The sequence below is a fragment of the Medicago truncatula genome, chromosome 7, assembly GCF_003473485.1.
Source record: "Medicago truncatula cultivar Jemalong A17 chromosome 7, MtrunA17r5.0-ANR, whole genome shotgun sequence".
Lineage (NCBI taxonomy): Eukaryota > Viridiplantae > Streptophyta > Magnoliopsida > Fabales > Fabaceae > Medicago > Medicago truncatula.
This window is the reverse complement of record NC_053048.1, coordinates 4172174-4199769: the sequence shown is the minus strand read 5'-3', so window position 1 is coordinate 4199769 and position 27596 is coordinate 4172174. Positions and strand designations below refer to the sequence as shown.

The 27596-nt window shown below is 32.8% G+C and overlaps 3 protein-coding genes across 3 annotated transcripts; all 3 read left to right on the top strand.

Annotated features, from left to right (window-relative positions):
* The first annotated feature begins 86 nt into the window (after positions 1-86).
* Positions 87-3166, top strand: LOC25497510 (MDIS1-interacting receptor like kinase 2). Its single transcript, XM_013592110.3, has 2 exons — positions 87-2010; positions 2513-3166. The coding sequence occupies exons 1-2, from the start codon at positions 102-104 to the stop codon at positions 2917-2919; spliced, it is 2316 nt and encodes a 771-aa protein (XP_013447564.2). The 5' UTR covers positions 87-101; the 3' UTR covers positions 2920-3166.
* A 5156-nt stretch (positions 3167-8322) lies between these two features.
* LOC11421564 (copper transport protein ATX1) lies at positions 8323-10435 on the top strand. The gene is made up of 3 exons (XM_003621411.4): positions 8323-8469; positions 9339-9414; positions 9754-10435. The coding sequence occupies exons 1-3, from the start codon at positions 8458-8460 to the stop codon at positions 10044-10046; spliced, it is 381 nt and encodes a 126-aa protein (XP_003621459.2). The 5' UTR covers positions 8323-8457; the 3' UTR covers positions 10047-10435.
* A 16466-nt stretch (positions 10436-26901) lies between these two features.
* On the top strand, positions 26902-27573 carry LOC11430310 (histone H3.2). Its single transcript, XM_039827787.1, has 2 exons — positions 26902-27419; positions 27508-27573. The coding sequence occupies exon 1, from the start codon at positions 26998-27000 to the stop codon at positions 27406-27408; it is 411 nt and encodes a 136-aa protein (XP_039683721.1). The 5' UTR covers positions 26902-26997; the 3' UTR covers positions 27409-27419; positions 27508-27573.
* The last annotated feature ends 23 nt before the right edge of the window (positions 27574-27596 follow it).

The window sequence follows — 27596 nt, the reverse complement described above, 5'->3', positions numbered from 1 at the left end:
AGGCAATTAATTATCCAAAGCATTAAATCATATTGAATTGGTCTATGAGAATGGGAGTGTCTAACGAGTATAAAGGTTTTTGATGCTTCTTAGAAAATTGCATGCAATTCATTCAATCTCAAAAAATGAACTTGACAAAATATTTTTGTTCTAATATCTATAGTCCAAAAATGTGGAAGATTTTTCTTCTTACTTGGGGTTTGTTCATGGGGACTCAATTTGTCATAGTGACATCTCAACTTCAAATGGAAGCAAATGCAATACTAAATAGTGAATGGTGGAACACATCTGATGCAGACTTCAATATCTCCAATCGTTGTAGTTGGTCTAGTATATCTTGCAATGAGGCTGGAAGTATAAAAGAAATCAATATATATTTTGCAACAAGGACATGGGTTATTCAATTTGAAAAACTCAACATGTCTGTTTTTCATAATTTAGAAAAACTTGATGTCATTGGAATTGGTCTACGAGGGCGTATCCCAAAAGAAATTGGTCTTCTCGCAAAGCTTGCATATCTCGATCTGCGTAGCAATTCTCTTGTAGGTGAGTTACCTCCTTCGCTTGGAAATCTTAAAAGATTAGAGTATCTTGATATTTCTTTTAACAATATTCAAGGTTTCATTCCTTCTTCACTAGGAAATCTCACACAACTCGAGTACCTATACATCTCTAACAACCACGTTCAAGGTTCCATTCCTCTTGAGTTAGGGTTCTTGAATAATCTCCAAAAAATAGATTTATCGCACAACCGACTAAGTAGAAACTTGCCTATTTTCCTTACAAATCTCACACAATTACAATACATTGACATCTCTAACAATTTTCTCACCGGTTCCCTCCCATCTAATTTCGACCAATTAACCAAATTGAAAACGTTGCGGTTAAAATATAATTCCATCAGTGGCGCCTTTTCTATTTTGGTGAAAAATCTCTCTCATTTAGAAACCCTTGAGATTTCCCACAATTTACTCAATGGTACACTTCGTTCCAATTTGTTTCCATTGAAAGATTATGGAACTTCCATTGACCTTAGTCACAACCAAATTAGTGGCGAAATCCCTTCTCAGTTTGGACATTTTTACAAACTTAATTTAAGTAATAATAATCTCAGTGGAACGATACCCCAATCTCTCTGTAATGTTTTTTATCTGGACATTTCTTACAATTGTTTGAAAGTTCCCATTCCACAATGTACTTATCTTAATCCAAGGAACACAAGGAACAAAGATGTATGTATCGACACTTCATATGACCAATTGCAACCTCATAAGAAAAATAGCAAAGTAAAGCGTATTGTTTTCATTGTTCTTCCTATCCTTTCTATTCTAATCATAGCCTTCTCACTTCTCGTGTACTTCAAACGTCGTCATAATTCTATCAAGAACAAGCATGGAAACACGGAGACAACGAATAATGGTGATTTATTTTGTATATGGAATTATGATGGCAAAATAGCATACAATGACATCATTAGAGCAACAAAAGACTTTGACATTAAATATTGCATTGGAAAAGGAGCATATGGAAGTGTTTACAAGGCACAATTACCAAGTGGTAAATTTGTTGCACTAAAAAAACTTCATAGCTACGAAGCAGAGGTGCCATCTCTTGATGAAAGTTTTAGAAATGAAGTGAAAATATTATCAGAAATAAAGCACAGAAATATTGTGAAGCTTTATGGATTTTGTTTGCATAAAAGAGTTATGTTTTTGATCTATCAGTATATGGAAAAAGGAAGCTTGTTCTCCGTCTTGCATGATGATGTCGAAGCCATAAAATTCGATTGGAGGAAAAGGGTTAACACCATTAAAGGAGTTGCATCTGCTCTATCATATCTTCATCATGATTTCACCTCTCCAATAGTGCATAGAGATGTATCTACTAGCAATATCTTGCTAAACTCAGAATGGCAGCCTAGTGTTTCTGACTTTGGCATAGCTCGACTCCTTCAATATGATTCATCTAATCAAACAATAGTTGGTGGAACTATTGGATATATAGCTCCTGGTAAATTATTAATTGCATTAATTTTATTCTTGTCTCTTTATTTAATTTATTCCAATTTTTGTATGATGCATAACAAACATATTCATAATCCAGGCAAATAACATACATGTTTAAGTCCCCGTGAGAATAACTCAGTTGGCAGGGGTCGGGATTCGAACCCCAGACACCCCACTTATTCATCTTAAAAAATGTGAATTTTAGCCATTAGATTACTTGACGAAAAAAAGACATACATGTTTAATTGTTTTTAATACTAAGGTCATAAAAGTCTACTCCTAACTTTACCCTTAAATACAAGGTCTCGTTGAAAAGAAATTCTCATTTTGAATTGTTAAATATAATCATTACTTGTTTCAAATAAACTCCCAATTAAAAATAATATATACTTTTTATATTTAAGAGTTAGTTATAATAATATATTTTTATATTATCTTTATCATTTTCTATTTTTAAGTGTATTTTCACATCCTTTGACTTTCTCATTGTGGTTTGGTCAATGCAGAGCTTGCATATACTATGGTTGTAAGTGAAAAATGTGATGTATATAGTTTTGGAGTAGTGGCACTTGAAATTTTAGTGGGAAGATATCCCGAGGAAATATTGTCATCACTTCAATTAACATCAACTCAAGACATCAAATTATGTGAAGTATTAGACCAACGTCTCCCACTTCCAAATGATGTGAAAGTTTTACTTGACATAATTCATGTTGTTGTAGTAGCATCTGCATGCTTAAATCCAAATCCTTCCTCTAGACCAACAATGAAAAGTGTGTCACAAAGTTTTTCCATTGAGGTTACACCATTAAGCATTCCTTTGAGAGAAATTTCAGTGAAGCAACTCGTGAATCAAGAACTCAAAGCATTATTTCAGATCGTGAACCCTAAGCTAAACTTTGAGATTAATTGATTTGAGTATTTTATAATTCAATAAAGACATTGTTATTGATGAATGATGAGATATCAACTTAATAATAAGAATTTGATTTTGTAACTTTGTTCAAATCTTATTAGAAACAGTTGTAAAATTTGTCCTTCCCAGTATATTTTTTTTTGGCTAATAGTCTCTGCATATATGTCTCGTTTTGGTTTTAGTCCCTGTAATTTTTTTGTTGTAGTTTTTGGGTTCCCATAATGAAGTTTGCATACTTGTAAGACATCCATAAGTTGAAATAATTTTTAACCTATTAGTTTATGATTAGAAGAGATCGTCGGTTTTGAATGATTGGCTATATTTATGTTGAACCTGGATAGGTGGGCTTTAACCTCTTGAACTCTGTCTTGTTTCATCTCAATCAATTTGTGGTTGCACCTTTCAAGCACATATTGATTATTGCATATGTTTTCATGAGACATCATTGAAAGAATATGGAATCTCAGATAAGGAATACATACATTTTTGGATTTATTTTTAAATTATCAAAGCAAACTTTAAGAAGAGAAATAGATTAGTCATAGGATTAACTTCACCAGAAAAGTCATTCTCATGACTTCATCATAGAATTTTTTTTTAACTTAAATGCATTTATAATCCCCATAAAAAATCTTCAATTTTAATCTGACCATTTTTAATTTCTCAAATTTGTTCCGGAGATAACTCCCGTTTGGTGAGTTTCTGTAGATAACTCCCATTTTTAATTTCTCAACAATCTGCCATATACGTTTTTGGTGGTTTAAACTTTTGAAACTTTTTTTTAACAATCAAAAATGTTTTTTTTTTTTTTTTTTTTGTGGTGGCCAGGTTTGAACCCGAACCTTGCATATATTATGCATTGTCCATACCGACTGAGCTAAGCTCACGAGGATAAAAAAAAAAAATATATCAACACCAAATGAGACGCCTCATCAGCCTAATGATGTCCTAGTTTAAACTTTTCAAACTTGAACTTTGGACCAAAAGACTTATTTATTCATTCAATTGTTGATCTTCAACAAATTTAATAAAGTCATAGAAATCACATATTATCTACAACCAATAAGTAAGTGTGAACATCTCTCATATTTTTTTTCTTCTGAATTTTAGGATGGAGAAAACTTAGATACAATTACTTAGGTACTTTTTGTATGGTTCTTAACTAAAAATACATATTTTTTGGATATAACAAACTTTGTGAAAATTATGGATTTGAGGAAATCATGGTGAATTTAGTTAAAAACCATACGAAAAGTACATAAGGAATTGTACCTAAGTTTTCTCCTTTTAGGATTGTTTATGTTTAAAAGAAATATAAATTGTTTGTGGGCTCTTCATTTGGATTTAAAATTGGCTCATGATTTAGCTCTAAACCCGGTTGCGTTTGAAATGTATTATAAAAAATTGTTGTTCACATTGTGAATTCGAAGAGTAGTCCATTATTTTTCTCCAATCTTTTCTCCATGAGATTGTTTTATTCTCCAACACCCTAATTAGAGAACTTCTAATAAATCCCTATAGGGCCTAACACATACGATTCACTTGCTTGCTAACATAATTCATTCTTTAGTGTTGATTATATTTTTTCTTTGCTTAATTTAGCTTTGTAGTGTATGTTAGTATTAGTTTGTGTTTTTAATCCATAATCATGTTTAGCAAGTGATTAAGAGTTTAGTTTATTTTTTGGATAAGTTTGTCAGGTTGTTACAAGAGACTTGCTCTCTAAGTCATTGTATATATACTTGCTTGTAACTAACTTTTCATAATCCAACATGAATAACAACTTTCCAATACTATCTCTCTCTCTTTCATCAAACTATAACAAACCCTAACCGCCATAACTATCTTCTTCTCCTTCATTAGAAACCCTAGTTTCAGATTGCTTGCTTAAGAAGAAACCATAGATGCGTTAATACTTAGTACTTCTCGACTTATTGTTTAGTCGTTTCCCTCTTTTCTTACAAAATAAATTCCATCTTAACATACCATTAGTGGGATATAATGCCATGCAAGCTCAATTAGTTGAGGTTATATATGACTTAACTTTTTTTTTTTTTTTTTGAGAGAGAATATATGACTTAACCTTTCTTAAGTTCTACCCATGCATATGTGGTACTGACTATAGTAAATAAAGAGAGTAGTACATTGTATCCCAAAAAAAGAAAGAGTATAGTACAACGTTTGAGACACCTACTTTGTACTACAAGGTTAGTATCTACCAATACAATATTGGAATTCATACTCAAAAGTGTCATGGTACTACATACTACCATATTATTAGTTTTTGCTTAATAAAGGTTGTATTACATTTCTTGTACTGCAATATTATCCTATGCTTTAAGGAATTCATTCCACTAAGAGGGGGACAATTTTGATTGGAGGAATGACGAAGCCCACTTCATTATTGCATGCCATGCAATAATAATATTTCTTCAACCTTACTTTATTGTAAAAACTAAAACCTCAAAATATTGTCGCTATCTCTATAATAATTTGATTTTTTTTCCTAACTCAACTTTATTTGTTGAACTAATCTTAATTCTTACGCATATAAACACTCGAGTTGGGATGGTATGGTATATTCTAACTCAAGACTCTTAGCATTAAAGATTAAACTGTAAGAAAATATCAAATTATATATCCTCAAGCATGTAAATAATATATTATGGGTTAATAGGTCTTTACCTCCTATAATATATGTCATTTCCGGTTTTCTCCCCTGTAATTTTTTATTTATTTACGCCCTGTAAAATCTTTTTGTTTTGATTTACCCCCTAATAGGCCAAACAAAAACAAAAATTTTTTTTCAAGAAATTTTTCGTTTTTGTTTGGCCTATTAGGGGGTAAATATTTTTTTTTTTTACAAGGGGTAAATAAAAAAAAAATTTACAGGAGGGAAACCGGAAATGACCTATATTACAGAGGGATAAAGACCTATTAACCCATATATTAATTTGTTTGTGAGTCCTAACTAGGGATGTAAATGGGTATCTGCACACACGAATTATATGATATATATGTTCGCTCCATTGGATAAATCTATTACACGTGTTTTCTCCATATTCATGTGGATATCTATTATACGAGTAATCCATAAATTTTGAGGTATCAACGAGTATTTATGAACATTCATACTCATTTGGGGTTGGTCTAGTGGTTGGCTTGGGGATCTTGGAGTGTGCTCCTCTCAAAGTCTCGGGTTCGCTTTTCTCTGATGCTAATTTCGGTGGGCAAGTCCGTACATAAACACATGGTTTCTTCATATTCACGTGGATATCCATTATGTGAGTAATCCACAAATTTTGAGGTATCAACGAGTATTTATCAATATTCATACTCATTTGGGGTTGGTCTAGTGGTTGGCTTGAGAATCTTGGAGCGTGCTCCTCTCAATGTCTCATGTTCGATTCCCTTTGGTGCTAATTTTGGTGGACAAGTCCATGCATAACTTTGTTTGGCTTTAAACGAGGCCTCCGCATGTGGCTAGTGAGATTGATCCCCTCAAAATAGTCGGTTATTGGATCGGATACCTAGTTTTCAATTTTTTTTAATGGATATTCCTGGATAACATTATAAAATAAATGTAATTTTTTTTAATTACCTAAAATATAGCGACAAAAGTTTGTCACATTCATTTACTTCATTTTTCGAAAACATAATAATATTAATACATTTCATCAACCAAAATAAAGTTCATCACATTCAACAAAAGTATACAAAATATGAGGTCTATGGAAGCACTGAGAGGTCCAAAAGAGAGGAACATAAATAATATCTAGGTTTTTCTTTTATGGAAATAGTTTGAAAGACAACTTTTATATTCAGGTAAGGATATTTAAGTAATTTTTTAATTTATTAACAAGTATAATGATACTTACATGAACGAGTATCATTAAATTCGCAACGTACATGTTAAATAACGGGTAATTGAAATATTCATTTATTTTACTTACATATTCTATCCATGGATCCATGCGGGTACAATTTTATTTCATCCCATTGTCCTAACTATACACCGACATAATGAATGATGATATATATATTTATTTCTAAATTTCACTAATTTAACGGAAAAGTTATGCGAATTATAAAAAAAATCAAATATCATACTCAAAAAAAATAATATCATAAGTTTGTTTTGTTGGTATAGTAAGTGTGAAGATGACTTGATTATATACCTAATGTCAAGGTTTATTACTCCTGATTCAATGAGATTATTTCAAGGTTCCCTTCACTTATATGATTTCTCCTAATTCAATAAGATGATTTCAAGACTCCCTTCATTTTACCATTGTTGTAACGAAAATCTTTCTGACAATAGTAGGATTTTCGTTGATGTTGAGTGTCAGCGACGATGTAAGTGTTTATGGAATAAAAAACTTTCCATTGAGAAGAGGTTACAAAAAAGTGGGTGTGCAATCCACTTTTATGTTGATCAATGAGTTCCCTTCAAGGCCCAACCATTTTGTTTTAGGTAAGACCGATTCTCGTTGATGATAAAGAAAGAAAAAGAGAAAAAAGTTCTTCTAGACTTGTACTACAATACTTACAAATAGAGTTAGAATTCAACTGTGAAGTACAACAATTTTTTAGCTTGAAAAGGAAGCATTGGAACCTCCGGTTGTATTTCTTTTGTACTGCAAAATTCTGCTTTTAATTATCATTAAGCCTGCTTCCAATATATTGGCTCACCAACCTGCACACCCTGTCTTGACTTCTAATTCTATTATAGAAACATAAACAAATGAGAAAAAACAAGTAAAATCTTATCTTATTCTATTAAAAGTAAACTCTTAATAAATTCTAACTGCTCATGTCTAATCTCATAATTTAAAAAATTCAATGATTAATGCATCCATCAAATCGTGTAAGCAAAATTTTCACAATTATTTAATTATTCCTTATCATAACATTTTGAGTTTAATTTTGACTTTAAAATTAATTATGATTATAAAAGTCAAATATATATTCTAAATAATATTGAGGGACTGATAATGTAAAAATTCTTTAACTTATCATGTATGTGAATTAAATCCTTATTTTATCATAACACAATTCAAAATACTTTAATAAATATTAATAAAAATATAATTGACATAAAGTCAAACTAAATTAAATGATAGTAAAGTATTAATAATTCAAGAAAAAATAAAAAAATCTTTTTTAAAGAACTAATAATTCTTTTGAGGGGTTAAAGAACTAATGCTAAAATTTAATAAAATTTATCCTTTTTTTTTTTACAAAAATAAAATTAACTATTACTAGTATCATATAAATGGAGTGTTCGAACTTCGGCCTCTATATATATTATGCATTATCCCTCAAAGTGAATAGCTTTTAAAAAAAAAGAATATTTTGCAACATAATGGAGTAATTCCGTATATTACAATGCTACTACCACTCCCATTACCACATATTCTCATTGATTTTTAGTATAAAGGCACCACTCCCATTACCACAACCCTCATTCCATAACCATCCAATTCAGAATACATTCTTCTTCTTTTTGGTTCACTTTATTTCAAACTCATAACCATGTCTTCTGAGGTGCTTAACCTTTATACTTCTTTTTCTATGTTGTTGTTGATCTTCTATTTTTCTTAAGCTTGATCATTGTGATTCTGGATTTATTATTTTATGTTTTTTCTTTGATCTAGTTCCTTGCTTTAGACGTTTTGTGTTGAAGTTGATGAGTTTTTGAATTGAGATATCATGGATCCTTTGTAATTTTTTGTATTTTGTTTTATAATTATATTAGAAAATTTGGTTCTGATGAAAGTAGAGAAGATTGATCAATTTTTTTTCTTCCTTTTGATGATATGCACTCACATACAAGATGATTGCATGATACAAATTTCATTGTTATTGCATGTCAACAAATTACGAAGTAGAAGTTCAATTCTAACACTAATAAAGCAAAGAATGATTATTTCTTCCTTGTTTGTTACAAATCTTTAGATTTACTTTTAGATTATATATGTAGGCCTCCAGTTTTTTCCTAAATTTGTGTTGTTATTAGTTTGATTTTGTTTTTTTGATAGCAATACATTTTTTGATTAATCTGCTTTATCAAGTTATCCTAAGGATCCACACATGACTATTCTGTCAGATATTCCTACTTTTTTTATGCCCTGCTTTGTTCTTATATTTTTTGTCAAGTAGTTTAGTGGCTAGAAATTCACATTTATAAGATGAATAAGTGAGGTGTCCGGGGCTCAAATGTTGATTCTTGCATATATTATGCATTGTCTCTATCAACTGAGTTAAACTCACGAGAACGGCCTTGTTCTTATTATCACCATCTTCAAATTATTTTCCTTTTTTAAATTGAATTCAATTTATGAATGTGCTTAACCTTTATAAAAAAAAATGCTATTTACTATGAATTTGAAATTTTTCCATTGTGATCATTGCAGACCGTTGTCCTCAAAGTAAAAATGTCATGCTCAGGCTGTTCAGGAGCAGTCAATAGGGTCTTGGAAAAAATGGAAGGTATTTTTAATTCCTAGAGCAAATAAATAATCTTTGTTATCATGTTGAATTAATAATTGTGACAATGTAATATCTCTATATTTTTTCCCATAAATTTTATTAATCAAGATATGTTTTTTTTTTTGAAAGGTTAATCAAGATATGCTGTCCATATGTTTACTTATTTCTATTTCAACATCTATAGCATGGTTATTTCATTTCAAACTGTTTAAATAATTTTCAAAACCTTTCAATTTGAATTTGAATTAGTGTTATGTGACATAACCAAGGGGATGGACATATACCAACCAAACATCCTCTATGAATATTGTATCAAAATAACACATTTGTTCTTCACAGGTGTAGAATCATTTGACATTGATATGAAGGAACAAAAAGTGACTGTGAAAGGAAATGTAAAGCCACAAGATGTTTTTGACACTGTTTCCAAAACTGGAAAGAAAACTGAATTCTGGGTAGAACCTGAAAACAATCCCACAGAAACTGCAACTGAGGCTGAACCTGAAAACAAGCCTTCAGAAGCTGTAACTATTGACCCTGTTGAGCCTGATAACAAACCTTCTGAAACTGCCACAGTTGTCTCTATTGAGCCTGAGAACAAACCTTCTGAAACTGCCACTGTTGCTGCCTAAGACTCATGTGGTTCTGTTTTTCTTAGAAATAAGTCTATTTTAATTTTGAATGATGTTTGGTGTTCATGTGATAAATACTTTCAATGTGATGTGTTACTGGTAGTGGTATATAAGCTACTAGAAGTCTATAACTATGTGTGTTTGGTTTCGTGTTTGCAACAAACAAAAGCATATTTGCACGTTTCCTGATGTGTTTTTGTCGTGAATCGTGATCTACAGAAGCTCCAAATACCAGCTTCTACCCTGACATAGTTTTTTGCCGTGATTTCTATCAAACTTCGTTTTGCAATTGTTATACCAAACATACACTATATCTTATTTTGCAATTTGTAATGAATGTTGTTGACTACTTTAATTTGAACTATAAATCAAATTGTCCTTGCTGCTAATTACTCGTTAACTTCCTTTATATTCTTATTCCTTTAGTATTTTCTGTACTCATTAACGCTTCTAATGCTAATACTTAAATAGAGTTAAAATAGATGGATCAAGATTAAAGAAAATTAAACTTTCTTATTTAAAGACAAATCAGCAATGCCAGCAATAAGATCATCAAGCGATCTTTCCTTCAGGTCCTTCCGCAAAGAAAGATATAGCGTTTTTCAACTCTTTAACAAGTTCACCCAAATCCCAAACTTTGAAGATACTCTCAGTCACTCTCATCAGTTGCATAACCCACATCCCAAGAGTTTGAAGATATTCTCAGATGCCTAAGCCTAATCCATCTCATAAGTTGCAGAATCAAGCTCAAGTCATAAATCAAATGTTTTGTTCGGTCTCGTCCATATTATAAGTTGGCAAAAAAAGATTTCCTTAAAAGGTTGAAAAAGATAAGGTGTTAGTGAATTCAGTGTTTGTGCTTGGTTCTGTAACCATACTTATTAGGCTAACATTATACTCGAAGAACGACTTTGCAAGTGCTCTACATCAGAAGTCGAAAATGACTGATTGAGTTGGAAAGTAATATTTGTCTCCTCTACCACAAGGAATACTTGCCTTCTCTGTCATCAACTTTGGAAGATTGAATTCGGAACTGATAATTTCTAACAAAGCATTTCTAAAAGGCATCCAATCACTTTCTAAAATATCAAAATTGTTAGGTATGAATCAACCCACGCAAGATCTTCTGTAAAAAAAATAATCTCATTTTGATAAGAAACTATGAAATTAGGTGTGACATAAGAAACTAAAACTGCATTATTGTTCAGCCATTGCTGATTCCACCATCGTTACGACTACTGATGAGGCTTATTATTCAAAGATAGTACTTAGTTAAAATTCATATGAATTGTAGGTGGCCCCAACATATATAAAAAGTTAAAATTCACATGTGTGATTTGTACTTATGCATAGTTGACCGAAAAGCAGCCAACTCTATGATTAAATGGCGCTAATCAAAATCAGTTGTTTTGACAATGATCCTCGCTTTCGCTACGCTAAGAAACAATTTCGCTTAACCAAGTCATTGGCTATGAGTCGTCGACTTGTTCTTCAACGAGCACACGGTCAGAGCCAACAACTCATCCACTACTTGAGCTTATGTCTATTTCACTCGCCGACATGGTTTTTTCACTGTTACTTGCGGTAATAATTCACTATCTGTCATAACCATGGCTAATGGCCATAACTATGAATGAAGTAACCGTATCTATAGTCAATGATACGGGTGAAGGAACACTATTATTACTAGCACATATGAGTTTTCTTGAAGGTTTCATGTGGATGAACAATGTCAGGTTGAACTTTGAGGTAATGGGGGAAAGAGGAATAGGAATAAAAGTTGTGTCTACTCCCTCCGTCCTAAATTGTATGACGTTTTGAGCATTTCACACATATTAAGAAATGCAATTAATATTGTATGGAAAAAAGATATTATGAGTTGTTTTACAAAATTGTCCTTAATAAATAACATGAGAAAGATAAATGAAAGAATTGAAAGAAAAGATAGTAATAAATAGTTAAGGTTATAATAGAAAAAATAACATTAATGTTGCATTGGTATTGTAAAACGACATATAATTTGGGACATTTTTTTTCTTCCTAAAGCGACATACAATTTGGGACGGAGGGAGTAATATATTAGGATTAGAATGAAATGGTTTGTCTCAAATAGTGAATATGATTCAAAAATGGAAACGTGAAAACTACAAATTTCAAGTTTACTTTCGGAAGGAAAAAAAAGAAAAGATTGAACTTGTGGATAAAATTTGTAGAGGAATAAAAAATAATCATGTTTTGCTTGTGTTATATAGATTTTAGTATGTCTTTGTGAGGTTAACTCAATTAGTATGGACAATATTTAATATATGTAAGGTCTGAGGTTCAAACCCTGGCCACCACAAAAAAAAAAAAAAAAGATTTTAGTAGTATGAATGGCTTAAAAAAGTTAGAAATTGAAATAAACTTGAGTATTTCTGAGTTTTCAAAATATTTAAAGTATTGTAGTTCGTAGTTTAGTTAACATTAAAAATGTAAATATCACTTTTTTTTTTTTTTTTTTTTTATCATTTTACATCATAATTATTGTAAACTAATATTTTTCAAAAAAGAAATAATTGGCAATTTTTTAAAGAGCAAATAAAATGGTAAAAATAATTAAGTGAATTTAAGAAAAGATGTTACCCCAAACAAAATATTTTTTTATATAAGGTTAAAATAAGGTTTTTCTTATAGTGTCCAATATTGTTATGGATTCTTTTTTTTAGGGAATATTTATGGATTGTTACTTCTATTGTTGTAATGTATTGTTTCTATTTCACTAATTTTTTAAATGATGATTTAAAATTTAAATAATATTATAAAAATGATTAAATAGTTTAAATGAAGGAAAAAATGGAAGAAAAATCCAGAGAGAATGACATGTATTTTTGTATGTCTAAGATAAAAAAATAAAAAAATAATTGTGTTAAAAGTGTGCATTTTAATAATGAATAAAATGTGATAGTAGATGCTCCTAACTCATTCACCTAAATGAAAAACTCATTTCATTTTTATGACTCATTCTCCATTCCAATCATGATTTCGCAAAGATGAAATAACTTTTTTTTATTGATAATATGAGAAAAAGAATTTAGAAGAAATTGCATGACAATATTCAACTACAAATAGGAAAAAATAATTTCATATTAGACAACAAAATCATGAAACATTTTAGAATAATATAATAAGACAAACTCATTCACAATGAAACTTTTTAAACGATATACATTTGGTAAATTGTCATGTAAAATTTAGAGAGCATGGATTGTATTTATGCATTTCTAAGATATTAATAATAGTGTTTTTTGACAATAGATATAAATAATAGATAGTAATGTTAAAAGTGTGTGTTTCCACAATGAATAAAATGTGATACTAGATGCTTCTAACTCATTCGCCTAACTAAAAAACACATTTCATTTTTATGACTCATTCTCTAATAAATGATTTCACAAAGATGAAAAGAATTTTCATATTTTAGATTAATAATTTGAGAAAATTTAAATTGATGATGTGAATTTAGAAGAAATTGTATAACAAAGTTCAACAACAAATTAAATAGGAAAGAAATCATTTTAAACAAACAGTTTAGACTAATATAATAAGCAAAATTGAAATTCGGAATAAATTCCTAAAACATTGAGCTAAGTTAAAAAGTAATGAAATATATGATTAAAAATAATATCTTGATACGGTCATGGTTAAAATGAATTTCCCGACTCTTTGGAGGAAATGGATTGCTGAGTGTGTAGGAACTACGGTGGCATCCGTGTTGGTGAATGGCAGCCCTACAGAGGAGTTTCCTTTAGAAAGGGGGCTCCGACAAGGGGACCCTCTATCTCCATTTTGTTTCTGATAGCGGCTTAGAGGTTTAATGTCATGATGAAGTATTTGGTGGATGCTCATTTGTTTACTGGTTACCATGTGGGTAATCACAATGAGGTGCAGTTAACTCACTTTCAATTTGCGGATGATACATTGATTATAGGGGAGAAGAGTTGGTTGAATGTGAGGTCAATGCAGGCAGTTTTAATTCTTTTTGAGGCGGCATCCGGATTGAAGGTTAATTTTCACAAGAGTATGCTAACGGGTGTCAATGTGTCAGACTCTTGGTTGACTGAAGCAGTGTCGGTTATGAATTGTTGGACGGGTAAAATTCCTTTTATATATTTGGGATTACATATTGGTGCGGATATGCGCCGGTGTAGTTTTTGGCAACCTGTGCTTGATCACATTGTGTCTCGGTTATCGGTGTGGAAAAATAAGTTTCTATCTTTTGTTGGCCGTCTGGTATTGTTGAAATTTGTCCTGTCTTCTCTTCCGGTTTACTTTCTTTCCTTTTTCAAGGCTCCCACATGTATATTTTCTTCCCTTACAACTTTATTAAAAAGATTTTTTTGGGGGGTGGTGCGGATTTTAGGAAAATTGCCTGGGTGAATTGGGATTCGATTTGCGTCCCTAAGGAGGAAGGAGGGCTAGGTGTGCGGAGATTGTATGAATTTAATTTAGCAGTACTAGGGAAGTGGAGTTGGAGGATGTTGGTTGATAAGGAGGGGTTGTGGTATCGAGTCCTGAAGGCTAGGTACGGGGAGGAAGGTGGGCGCCTGAAGGAGGGGGCGTGACAGTTCTTTATGGTGGCGGATGCAGTCACGCATTCGTGGTGGTGTAGGGTGGGGGGATGGAAGTTGGTTTGAAGATAATGTATGCGCATGGATTGCGGGGGAGGTACCACTTTCTTTTGGACGGATAACTAGGTGGGAAGTGTGCCTTTACGGTTAAGATTTCCTCGCCTTTTTGATTTAACCATTGACAAATGGGCAACTGTAGAGGATATGGCGATGCAGGGTTGGGAGGATGGGGAGTGCTTGGGTGTTGAGGAGGCGCCTATTTGCTTGGGAGTAGGGCTGACAATGAACCGAACCAACTCGATTAAAGTTCGTAATTCGATTCGACAGTTGATTCATTGAACTTGGTTCATGAACCAAATGAACCAGACTTGAGCTGAAAATTAAGTTCGTGAATTAATTGAGCTGAACTTGAGCTATATGTAGTTCGGCTCGTTTGGTTCACGAGATGACTCGATTATATATATATATAACATTTAAAAAAATATTTTAAAATTTATAGATAATTGATCATATATATAATAAGAGAAACATATGGCACAAGAAGGCAAAATTCAATTTGGTGGTTGCATATCGATGTTAATTACTATGTGTAATAATAGTCTCGTTCAGTCCATTAAAAATTGGTATAAATTCCAATATATTTTATGGGTAAAAAATTTAAATTCTTTTGACTTTTGAGTTACGTGGTTCAAGCGGCTTTACTTATTTCCATACCTAACCTAAAGTTACGTGCTTTGAACAAACGAAATGAACCTAATGAGCCGAACCAAACTGTTCGTGAACTTTAAACGAGCCGAACTCGGACTGAAAAAAAAAGTTCGGGTCAAGCTCGAACCGAGGTCCGGACCGAGCCAATTCTTAACAAGCCAAGTCGAACTCAAACAGGTTCGATTCCACTCGGCTCATTTCCAGCCCTACTTGGGAGGAGGATTGTGTTAGGCAATGTTATGTCTTGTTACATGATATTGTTTTGCAGGATTATTTGTCAGATAAGTAGAGGTGGCTTCTTGATCCCGTTAATGGTTACTCTGTTAAGGGAACATATAAATTTCTAACAACAGGTGATGAACCTATTGCAAGGGGATTGTTCAATGACGTTTGGCATAAGAAAGTCCCATTAAAGGTTTCAATTTTTGCTTGGCGTCTTCTTCGTAACCGTCTTCCGACAAAAGATAATCTCTTTGCGCCGTCGTGTTCTTCAGTATGACGATATCAGTTGTGTTGGAGGGTGCGGTAGTGAGGAGAATGCAGGTCACTTGTTTCTTGGTTGCACAACCTTTGGCAGCGTCTGGTATGATCTTCTCCATTGGTTAGACATCAATTTGAGTGTGTCTGAATCATTTGGAAGGACAGGAATAACAGAGTTTTTAATAACAAGGCATTGGCTCCAACTATATTAACAGACAAGCTAAAAATGACATCTTTCCAGTGATTGAAGGCGAATCTCATTACTTTCGTGTTCAGCTATCATCATGACTAGTGGAGGTCTCCTTTATCTTTTATGGGTCTAATGCTGTAATTTATGTCTGTTTTCCTTGGAATTTGGAGGTGCTCCAGTATGAGATATTCGTGACTGTTTTGTACAATTTTTGGGGTGTTTCTCTTTTGCACACCTTGTGCGAGATGAAACACTCTTGGTGATTTATTATTTTGCATTTTGGCTTGTTCAAAAAAAAAAAATCTTATTACCAATAAATATCTAGATTAATCAAGCAATTGAACTATCCGAAACTGTCACAATTGTCTCTATAAGGGTGCCCCTGAGGGTGGACGGGAGGAATGGTAGTCCAGGGCATCATTTTTTTAAGCGCATCCAAATTATTATTTTTACTTAGTAGTAAGTATAATATAGATATATTTCTTTTTAATTTACTTTGATTAATTCTATTTAAAATATCTTTTTAAAGAACTTTGATTATAAATAAATCTTGTGCAACAAAAATACAAAAAGAAAAATATTAGAATAATTAAAAGGCGAAATATTATTTCTTTTGCCCAGAATTTTAGGATTGGTCTGTCTCTATTGAGACTGAGACAAACCTTCTGAAACTGCCCCTGTTGCTGCCTAAGACTCACGTGGTTCTGTTTTTCTTAGAAATAAGTCTATTTTAATTTCAAATGATTTTTGATGTTAATGTGATAAATAGTTTCAGAAAATTGTTTTTCTGCCATTAAGATCTTCCTATTAAAACATGGAAAATACAAATTTATCTTCAGAGGTAGTTAATTACCGTTGGAAGATTCGACAGCAGTAAACTACCGCTACAGCCAGCAGTAGTTAACTACTACTACGTTCTTGGTTCAATTTTCAGCAACTTTCTCCTTCCCTTTTTCCCCACATTCGAACATGTTATACATACTATTTTTGAAAACATTATTTCAATCATTTTCATCCAAATTCACATTCATTAGTTCTAAAACATATAAAAAGTAAAAATAATTTTAACATGATAAAAATAAAACAGAAGAAATAATATAAAAGGTGAGAAAATTTCATAAGCATACAACACCATCACCATAGTCCAAATGTACATAAAAAAAACCTAATGATAATCAACCCTGCTGCCTACAATGCTTATGCCCCCGGCGCTGATTGACAATCTGATACATAAGGGTAGGGCGACCAGTACTGCCAATCCGGATCATCTCCTGCACCAGCTCCTCTTTAGTTATCTCGGCGCTCATGGCCACAACATTATCAACTATCTGCACGACATCCCTAATGATCGTCAGTGTGTCAGGTAGCTATATGACATGCTCCTCCTCTATAAGCTGCTCCCGGTTCGCTAACCTGGGAGGAGATCGTTCATCAGGTGGGATAATCCTAGGGTGAGAGACTTTGGCATACCAAGCCATGTAGCCAGGCTGATGCTCCCACACTCTCCGACACCTCTGTCCCCAATCAGTGTAGAACCACAGACTGGGGTCTACCAACAAAGTAGCAAGCATCTCCTTAGGCATCTCAGGGACATCTGACGGATGTCTGCAGATGTTATGTATAAATCCAAACTGCCTCTTAACCCGCTCAGGTAAATGACGATACACCCTCTCCTTCCCGCACACCAGTCATCCCTCAAATCCCCCGCATACCCGGCATACTCATGCGCTTGTGTCGGATCAACCACCTGGGAGTAATCCATCTGTGACTATGAGCTATATCCATCTAGCCTTACGTCCCTACGCTTTCGGGTCTTTGGGACATATGGGTTTTGCTCTTTCCGATGGCTAGCAGTAGTTGCCTGTTTACCTTTGCACATCCTAACCTCTCTAATAAGCCGTTGTTGCTCATCCTCCGGCGCAGACATATCTGTGCATATACAAAATTAAAAAAAAAAATCCAAACTAATCATTATGTACAAACTAATCAAACTAGCCAAAATTATGGAACAATGGTTCTAACCCTTACATTATCACAAATTAAACTTAGGCATTCATAAAACTTAATATAACAAATTCATCAAACTTTATGTAACATACCACATTATGTCATTCATCAAACTTGCTAAAAAAGAAAAAAAAAAAAAAACCAAACTTAGAAACACCATAACATATATATACATTACATAATTTAACATTTTTGCAAAGAAATAACGCAAAAAAAAAAACATGAATGTCTCACTTAGGCATTTCATCAAACACCTTAAGTGCATTCTAAATTACTAGCACAATTAGTGAAATTTCAACTTCTAAACAACTACATTGTACCTATACTTTTTCTAATCAACAATACCAGCAACAAAAATACATTAAAACATCTAAACCATGCTTAATTTTTAATTTTCTAACCTAACCTAAAACTAGCATTTTGCTCAAAATTATGAAAACTAACACCCTAAACAAACTACATTGCATGTAAATAGGAAGAAAAGAACTTACTTGTGAATTAGTTAAAGAAATTGGGCTCAAATTCGTGCAATTGAAGTTTGGAGAAATTTGAAAGAGAGTTGAGCAGTGTTCTTGTTTCTAGAAAATGGAAAACTGATGGTTCTGTTCTTGTTTATTCGCTGAACGTAGCGGTAGTTAACTATCGCTCGCCTTTACGGTAGTTAACTGCTGCCGGTTAGCAGAATGATAGTTAACCACCGCAGGGGATATTTTAGAATTTTCTATGTGTTAATAAGACATATTTAAATTCAGAACAACAATTTTCATACTTTCAATGCAATGTGTTATCGGTAGTGGAATATAAGCTACTTAGTACTATATCTTATTTTGCATTTGTGATGAATGCTTCTCTTGACTAGTGTGATTTGAACTAGTAATCAAATTGTCCTAATTGCTAATTACCCATTATCTTATTTTGTATTCTTATTCCCATACGATAGAGCACGAACACTTCTCGAATTAGGCGTATCTCGATGTTGGATATATATCGTCTTCGACATTGACATGAATTCTGACGCTTATAATTACATTGAATTATGTGATTTTTTTAAATTATTTATAGTATCGATGTGTCAGTGCCTGTGTCATGTATGGGATCCATGTTTATTTCATAGTTGCTTTACTTTTGTATGTACTTATTATTACTACTTTACTACTCACTTATGTTAGTGTTTCAATAAGAGGTTATGAAGTATATTTAAGGATAAATTTTACATTTAACATTAGTGCTAAATCTAAACATAAGTAACAAAATTTTACGGTTAAATAAATATTTAGTTAAGGACAATTAGGAGCTAGGACCGTTACTAATAGAATCATATTGATATATTCAATAAAAGTTGTTAACCAAATAAAAGTTGTTTTAAGACTTAGTTATAACTAAGATTATGCAGTAGGGAGAGCCTACACTAGAGTAGCTTAAAATATGAATGTACAAAAACAAACTACTATAAAAAGTGTAGGACTGATATTAAATTAGGAACCACTCTGATTTGAATATACATTCCAAACTATCTTCATAAAAATGAAATTTTGGTTTTTAATAGTTCCATTCGTTGGAGATAATTTCAATGAAGAGTCTTATAATTCAAACTTTGGATCCTTATTTCTATGCGAGTGTAGAGTCCTATTCGGCTAAATCCAAACTCCGTGAGTCATGCATGGGATATTTGAAATTATGTATTAAGAGTTAGCGGTGGTTATGGTTGGGTCAACCTAAAAAACCTGTCAAACCCATCCAAAAAAGTGGGTTGGGTTAGGTGATTGGGTGGATATGATTTTAAAAATTATAAACCTATAAAAAAAAATGGGTTTTGGGTAAAACAAGACTCATACCCAATAAACCCACTTACCCAATAATGTTCATATTTTTATTTTCATTTTCATTTTCATAGGGAGGAAGGAGAATAACAAATGTTTTAGTTATAATCTTTCTTTGAAAATGAATAATTTGTTATAAATCAAGTCTAATTTCAAAAATTGACACAACAAATTCTTATTTTGAAAATCAAAGTCTAATTTCTAAAAGAGAAATGATATTTGAACATCTATTTTGTGACAACTTTCTCTCTCATACTCACATTATCTTTTTACTTTATCTCTATTACTTTGGTTTTTGTGCCAATACCTCATTTCCTTTATAAAATTTTGGTTGTCACAAAAGTTGTCACATGTATGGATGTTCAAATAACACAACTCTTTCTAAAGTTGACACAATACATCCTCTATATTGAAAATCAAAACATGTTATAGTTACAAATTATGATGTTGCACTTTTTTAGTTATTTGGATGTTAAAGCAATTTTACGTCATCCAACTTTAGTTTATTGAAAGTATTTTACGATGAAATTTGTTATTTAATATTATATGTTGAGTATTTTTATGAGAAAAAATACGATGACGCGTCATTTAATATTAACAAAAATAATAATAATTTGGGTAACCCACAACCCAACCCAAACCAAAGCGAAAACTAAAGGGTTTGCCCAAACCCACCCATTAATATAAGACTATTACTTTTCCCACCCTATGGCCTTCTTCCGCGCCCTGTAAAATTTTCAAAAATGCCCTTGTGTATTCCGGATTTTAAAATCTGGATTCATGTTTACTATTTTAGATTTTATAATCCGGACAATTCTTATGTATAATCAGCCATCAGACTCTCACATGTAAGCAGTTTTGAGTTTTACTTTTAAAAACAACAAAAAAACTAAGTAAAAAATGCTAAATACCTGTCAAATAAAATCATAAAAATATAAAAATAGCACCAAAAAATTATAAAAATCAAATAAAACTAATGCAAATTTTTTCGGATTTTTCTGGGGAAGTTTCGGAGCAATCCGATCAAGCAGTCCGAAAATCCGATTTTTGACTAAGAATAGGTAACAATGACCCAAAATAGAAGGATGAGAGTTAGGAAGATTAATATTGTCCCTAAAATGATTATCCATGTTACAAACATGTTTACAATTTGTGCTAATACATTTCGGATTATATAATTCGGACTGTTTTACCTTGAAAAAGGGTGTTTAGGGGGTTTTTGGATTATGTAATCCGGAAACATCATGTAACGCGCCCTATTTTTTGAAGTTTCCGGATTACAAAATCCGGAAAAACCCGTTACTCATTTTTTCACTCTTTAACAAAAGAAAACATCATTCCGGATTATATAATCCGGAATGCTCCGAGGGTAATTTTGGAAAAAATAGGGCACGTGAGGAAAGACATAAGGTAGAAAAAGTAATGCTCTTAATATAATGGGTGGACGTTTTATCTCATCCAAACCGGAGTATCCTATATGGTTCGGGTCTTGGGTTTGGCCAAACCCACCCACGAACACCCCTAATAAGAGTATAAGATCATAGGTGTTTTTTTTCATTTTTTTTTTTTTTTATTTTTTTTTATTGCGTTGACTGCATTTTGTTAAAACAAGAAGTTTTAGGAAGATATTGTACCGGATTTTCTCGACATATAAGTACAATATCTTAACTTAAGGTAAAATACTTTATTTCGCATTCTTCGAAGATTTTATTTTTGCGTGAAATCCTTGAAGATTTGAGTGAAGATTTATTCACGTAGCTTGTGCTTGAAGAAACGTGCGGTTCTAGAAGATGCCTGTGTTGGTTTAAGCTTTGCCGTGTTTTGAAGTTAATGTACTAAATATTATAGGAAACAATATATTTGCTTTTAGAAGATTGTAGCTGAAGACTATTTTGGATTAGTTGTATTATTTAATCCGATTTAAGAATAAGCCCATGCATTCTCTGCCTATGTAAAGGAACACTCTAACCTTGCGAAGGGTGATCAAAGCCGTCATATAAAAGAAGTGTCATTCTAGGATTTCATGTTTGTCCTTTGTTATTTATAAGTCTCTCTGTGTGTCATCTTGATGCTTAGAGCATATTTGTTTTAGTTGAGTTGTATTATTGTCTTTGTACATTACTCTAGTGCATCTTGCAAGAGTTGATTTGTTTATTGGAGGTGTTCTCGTATTTGATTGTAATTGAGTTAAATTATTGGTTGTGTGATTGTGAGAAAGTGAGATGAGATCTCATATTTAGGAGGAGTCTTGGCTCAGGGACAAAAGGAAAGGTAGAGAAAATAGAGAAACACTCTAATATTCTCAAAGAAAAGTTATATTACTTGAATGATTCAATGCTTGATTATGCTTGAGTATCCAAAACACTAGATGGTGAGCCTTATTTATACTATTCTAGGAAGGCTCTCCATTACAAACTAGAAATATCTAGAAACAAAGAAAAGTCTAGAGATATGGATACTCTAGTACATAAGCCTAGAAGGATCTAGAAAAGTTAAGACTTCCCTAGTGCTTATTTAGTAGTATCTAGTAGCTTCCTTATTATTCCCTAGTATTCTAGAGTCTTCCATATTATTCTTTAGTCTTCTAGAGACTTCCATATTATTCTTCATCATTCTAGAGACTTCCATATTATTCTTCATCATTCTCCCCGGGTTGGATAAGACTCGTCCTCGAGTCGAAAGTCTTCTTCATCGCCAAAGTATGGTGAAAGATCAGCAACATTGAAAGTAGCAGAGACACCATAGTAATCCAAGGAAAAATCCATACTAACAACTTCCCAAGGTGGCTTAGGAATTGGACGGGACATATATAACTTTGTTGTTTCCTTCAATGGTTCCTTTGTGACTAGAAGTTCTAGTAACTTGAATTCCTCTTTTCCTTCAATGAATTCATTAAGTGGTAGACGTGCCAACTTGATTTTAATACCATATTTCACAAAAGTGTTGATGTTGGCATAACCATCATATAATGCACGACGATCATATTGCCATGGCATCCCAAGATGAGTGTGGCAAGTATCCATTGGAATAATATCACACCATACATTTTCTTTATAATTCTTGTCAATGGAAAATGAGATAATGGAGTGTTGAGATACTTTTACCTCGTTATCCTTGTTGAGCCATTGCAGCTTGTATGGATCTTGGTGATTAATCATTCGGAACTTTAACTCTTCTTCTATATAGTTTGATGCAACATTTTCACCACTTTTGTTATCGATGATGACATTAAAAACATGTCTTTGTTTGTTGATGTTTGGAAACGTTTTTTAGTCTCCAAATATTCACCATATTCAGCAAGAACATATTCTTCATCATATATTGGTTCATTATGCTCCTCCTTTTCAAAGGCTTCATGAATGTCATCGAGACCATTTTCATCATATATTGGATCTATGTTTCCCTCTTCGTCAAACACTTCACAAATATCAGCACCAACATATTCTTCATCATATATTGGTTTTTCCAGCGTCTCATCTTCAAATGATTCATAAATGTCTTCTCTTTCTTCTTCAAAAATATTGTTTATCTCCCTATTAACGATGGTGACTGCTTTATAATTCACACAATCTATGGCTATGTGTCCGTACCCTTGACACATGACACATTTAGGTATATTGGTATTTATCTCTGTGATTTTTTTATGACGGGGTTTAAATGTGAGAATGGGTTGATGGATTAGTGGTTTGTGAGAGTCAATTTGATTTTTTGTGGGGGAAAAATGTCGGTATGAAGATTTTTTGGATAATTGTGGGTGAGTAAAATTGTATTGATAATAATGGGGAGGTAAATACTTATGGGTTAGTTTTTGACGCATTTTCTCCCACGTCTTGATCTTGCTTTTTCCTTCACGCTTGCGTCTCCTTTTAACATTTTCCCACCAAATTGAAGCATGTTTCTTAAGCTTGACAGCAACGATCTTTACCTTTTGCTCATCTGGAATCTCCTTGTACTCAAATACGCGTTCAACAGTTTGTAGCCAATCCACAAACTCATCAGGTTGTAGCTTCCCTTCAAAATCTGGAATGTCTACTTTGATATCATTCATCGAAGTTTTACGTCGGTGTGAGCGACTGCTTCTAGAAGATGAAGAGTCACTACTGGAGCCATCATCATCAAATCTTCTTTGGTGTGCTTTCAATAAGGTTTGTTGGACATTGACAGTCTCCTGTAGTAATTGAATTTGTCGCCTCATTTCTTCCATTTCAATTTCAAGAGAAGATCTTTTGTTTTGTTTGTGGTGTTAGCTTCGCGAACAAATGGCCGCAAAGTGAAGTTTTGAGAAAGCAACTCCTTGCTCTCACTTGAAAACTCACTCTCCGTTGATTTCTTCGCTCAAACACAACTCTGAGGTAGTTTCGTGAACAAATAGCCGCAAAGTGAAGATTTAAGAAAGCAACTCCTTGCTCACTTGAAAACTCACTTTTCGTTGATTTTCCCGCGCAAACTCAACTCCGAGGTATCGTAACCAAGCTCTGATGCCAAATCTGGCTCAGGGACAAAAGGAAAGGTAGAGAAAATAGAGAAACACTCTAATATTCTCAAAGAAAAGTTATATTACTTGAATGATTCAATGCTTGATTATGCTTGAGTATCCAAAACACTAGATGGTGAGCCTTATTTATACTATTCTAGGAAGGCTCTCCATTACAAACTAGAAATATCTAGAAACAAAGAAAAGTCTAGAGATATGGATACTCTAGTACATAAGCCTAGAAGGATCTAGAAAAGTTAAGACTTCCCTAGTGCTTATTTAGTAGTATCTAGTAGCTTCCTTATTATTCCCTAGTATTCTAGAGTCTTCCATATTATTCTTTAGTCTTCTAGAGACTTCCATATTATTCTTCATCATTCTAGAGACTTCCATATTATTCTTCATCAAGTCTTAGATAGAAATTCACATGTAATGTTTAAGTGTCAAAGTAGTGAACTAGGTTGGTTGACATAAGACTACAAACCAAAATTATTATAGTGGATTTCATTTTTGGCATGAATGCCCAAGATGTAGATGACGTTGCACCGAACTGTGTTACCAAACTTCTTTTGTTCTTCCTTTCTTGCACTCTACTTTATTATTGTTTATTGTACTACGTTATTATATCTAATGTCCAAGACATTCTGTCAAACATTCCTAATGTCTAGGATATCTGTCCAGCAAGTGCCAGAATTTCAATAAGTTTTTAAATAAAAGTGTTATTAATAAAAATTGAGTGAAAACACATTAATCTTGATATATGCAAAATTTGAATATTTGTTTTCGCTTAAAGCAAGAGTGATGTTATTCTGACATAATCGCTCAAATAAGTTCTTTCGAAGATCAAAGTAGTAATAAAAAAGACAGTGTTTATAAGAGTACTTGAAGATTCAATTCACTCCCCATTCAAAGTAGCTACTATATCAAGGTGTAGAAGAGAAGTTTGGAAGTTGGTTTACAAAGTACAAATTTATCTTTGAGATCATCAAAGAGTATCAAAAGAAAACTTGCAAAAGAAGTTTTTAAGTTGTTACAAAGATAAAATTGAGACTCACCTCAATACATGAAAAGAAAACAATTTTCCGTTCATAAAAAAAAAAAAAAAAAGTTTAATTGCACTTTTGGACCCCTATCTTTCTAAAAGTTGCGGTTATGACCCCCTAACTAATTTAAATACAAAACAGCCCCCTATGTTTTGATTCTTTGGCAGTTTTGGACCCCCAGTTTTGGACACCTCACTAATGGACTGGGGGTCCAAAACTGCCAAAGAATCAAAACATAGGGGGCTGTTTTGTATTTAAATTAGTTAGGGGGTCATAACCGCAACTTTTGAAAAGATAGAGGTCCAAAAGTGCAATTAAGCCAAAAAAAAAAAACCATGACACTTTAGCCCGTCGTCTCAATTTAATTTTTTTATTTGAAGGGAAGATTAAAAAATTCAATAAAAAGCACTGTCTTTGTGTTTTGGCTTGGCCTTGATTTTCTTACTTTAGCAAAAACAAAAAAGAGAACAATAACAATTAGGTTGGAAATGAGTTGAGTCCAACCGAACCTGTCTGAGCTCGGCTCGACTCGATAAGAATTGGTTCGGCTCGAAACTCGGCTCGAGTTCGACACGAACTATTTTTTTCAGCTCGAGTTCAGCTCGTTTAAAGTTCACGAACAGTTCGGTTCGGCTCGTTAGGTTCAGTTCGGTTGCTCAACTCGTCCAAAAAAATTTATAAAAAAATGGTTAATTTATAGATCTTTGATATTTTATATATAGATACATATATATATATATATATATATATATATATATATATATATATATATATATATTAAATATTGAATTAAAATAAAAGTTCCCACAAACATGCATATAATAGACATAAATTATATAAAGTTAAAGATTGCATAAATACGAAGAAAAATATCTGATACAAGTAACAGAGACAAAAAAATCCAACAAAATTCAATTAGTTGTGAACAAAATTCATAATATTCTTTTACTTTTAAACTCCAACTAGTCTTCCCTTCAAGACAAAATTGTATTCAGCCACATTTGCCACATTTGAATTAATTTTTTTTAAAAACTAACTCAAATTGATTTATATATATAATCAATAATCGAGCCATCTCATGTACCTAACGAGTTGAACTATATGTAGCTCAAGTTCAGCTCATTTAATTAACGAACTTAATTTTCAGCTCAAGTCCAGCTCGTTAGGTTCATGGACCAAGTTCAACGGATTAGATATCGAGTCGAATGTCGAACTATAATCGAGTTGTTTCGGTTCATTGCCAGCTCTAATAACAATAAAGCTATTACCGCCAAGCAATAAAATAATTCTAAATATCTTGGAAAAAAAAAAATTCTAAATATAAAATGGAATATATCAACAAAATAATCCTATTGGTCACTTTCCAATGCCACGGATCGCTATCTGCATACTCACCCCTTCAAACACTCACAGCCGTCGATAACCTTTCCCATCAACGGCCACCATTCTCCCAATCTCATCTTCCCAAAACTTCTCAAAATCTTCACAATTCCCGCTTTTTCCCTCATTCTATAAATTCCCAAAAACACTTCCTTCACTCTCATCGCAATCTCAAATCTCATTCCCTCTCTCAATTAAACAAAACCCCAATTTTCTTTCTCTCCAATTTCTCTCTGTTCCCAATGGCACGTACCAAACAAACAGCACGAAAATCCACCGGAGGAAAAGCCCCACGGAAACAACTCGCCACCAAAGCCGCAAGAAAATCAGCACCGGCAACCGGTGGTGTAAAGAAACCACACAGATTCCGTCCAGGAACAGTCGCACTTCGTGAGATCCGCAAGTATCAGAAGAGCACTGAACTTCTCATTAGGAAACTTCCATTCCAAAGATTGGTTCGTGAAATCGCTCAGGATTTCAAAACTGATCTTCGATTTCAGAGTAGTGCTGTTTCTGCTCTTCAAGAAGCTGCTGAAGCGTATCTTGTTGGTTTGTTTGAAGATACGAATCTTTGTGCCATTCATGCTAAGAGAGTTACTATTATGCCGAAGGATATTCAACTTGCAAGAAGAATCAGAGGCGAAAGGGCTTAGAAGATTTGATTACATTGCATGGATTCACAGTTATTTTCTTTAGATGTTTAGATGATAGAGTTTTATTTTGTTGTTAGGATTTGAATCTAATTTCTCTTGGAAAAAGTGAATCTTGAATTTTGAATTGATCTGTTGAATCTATGATACTTAATCAAATTGATTGCATTTAATTGTTCAAACTAATTTTC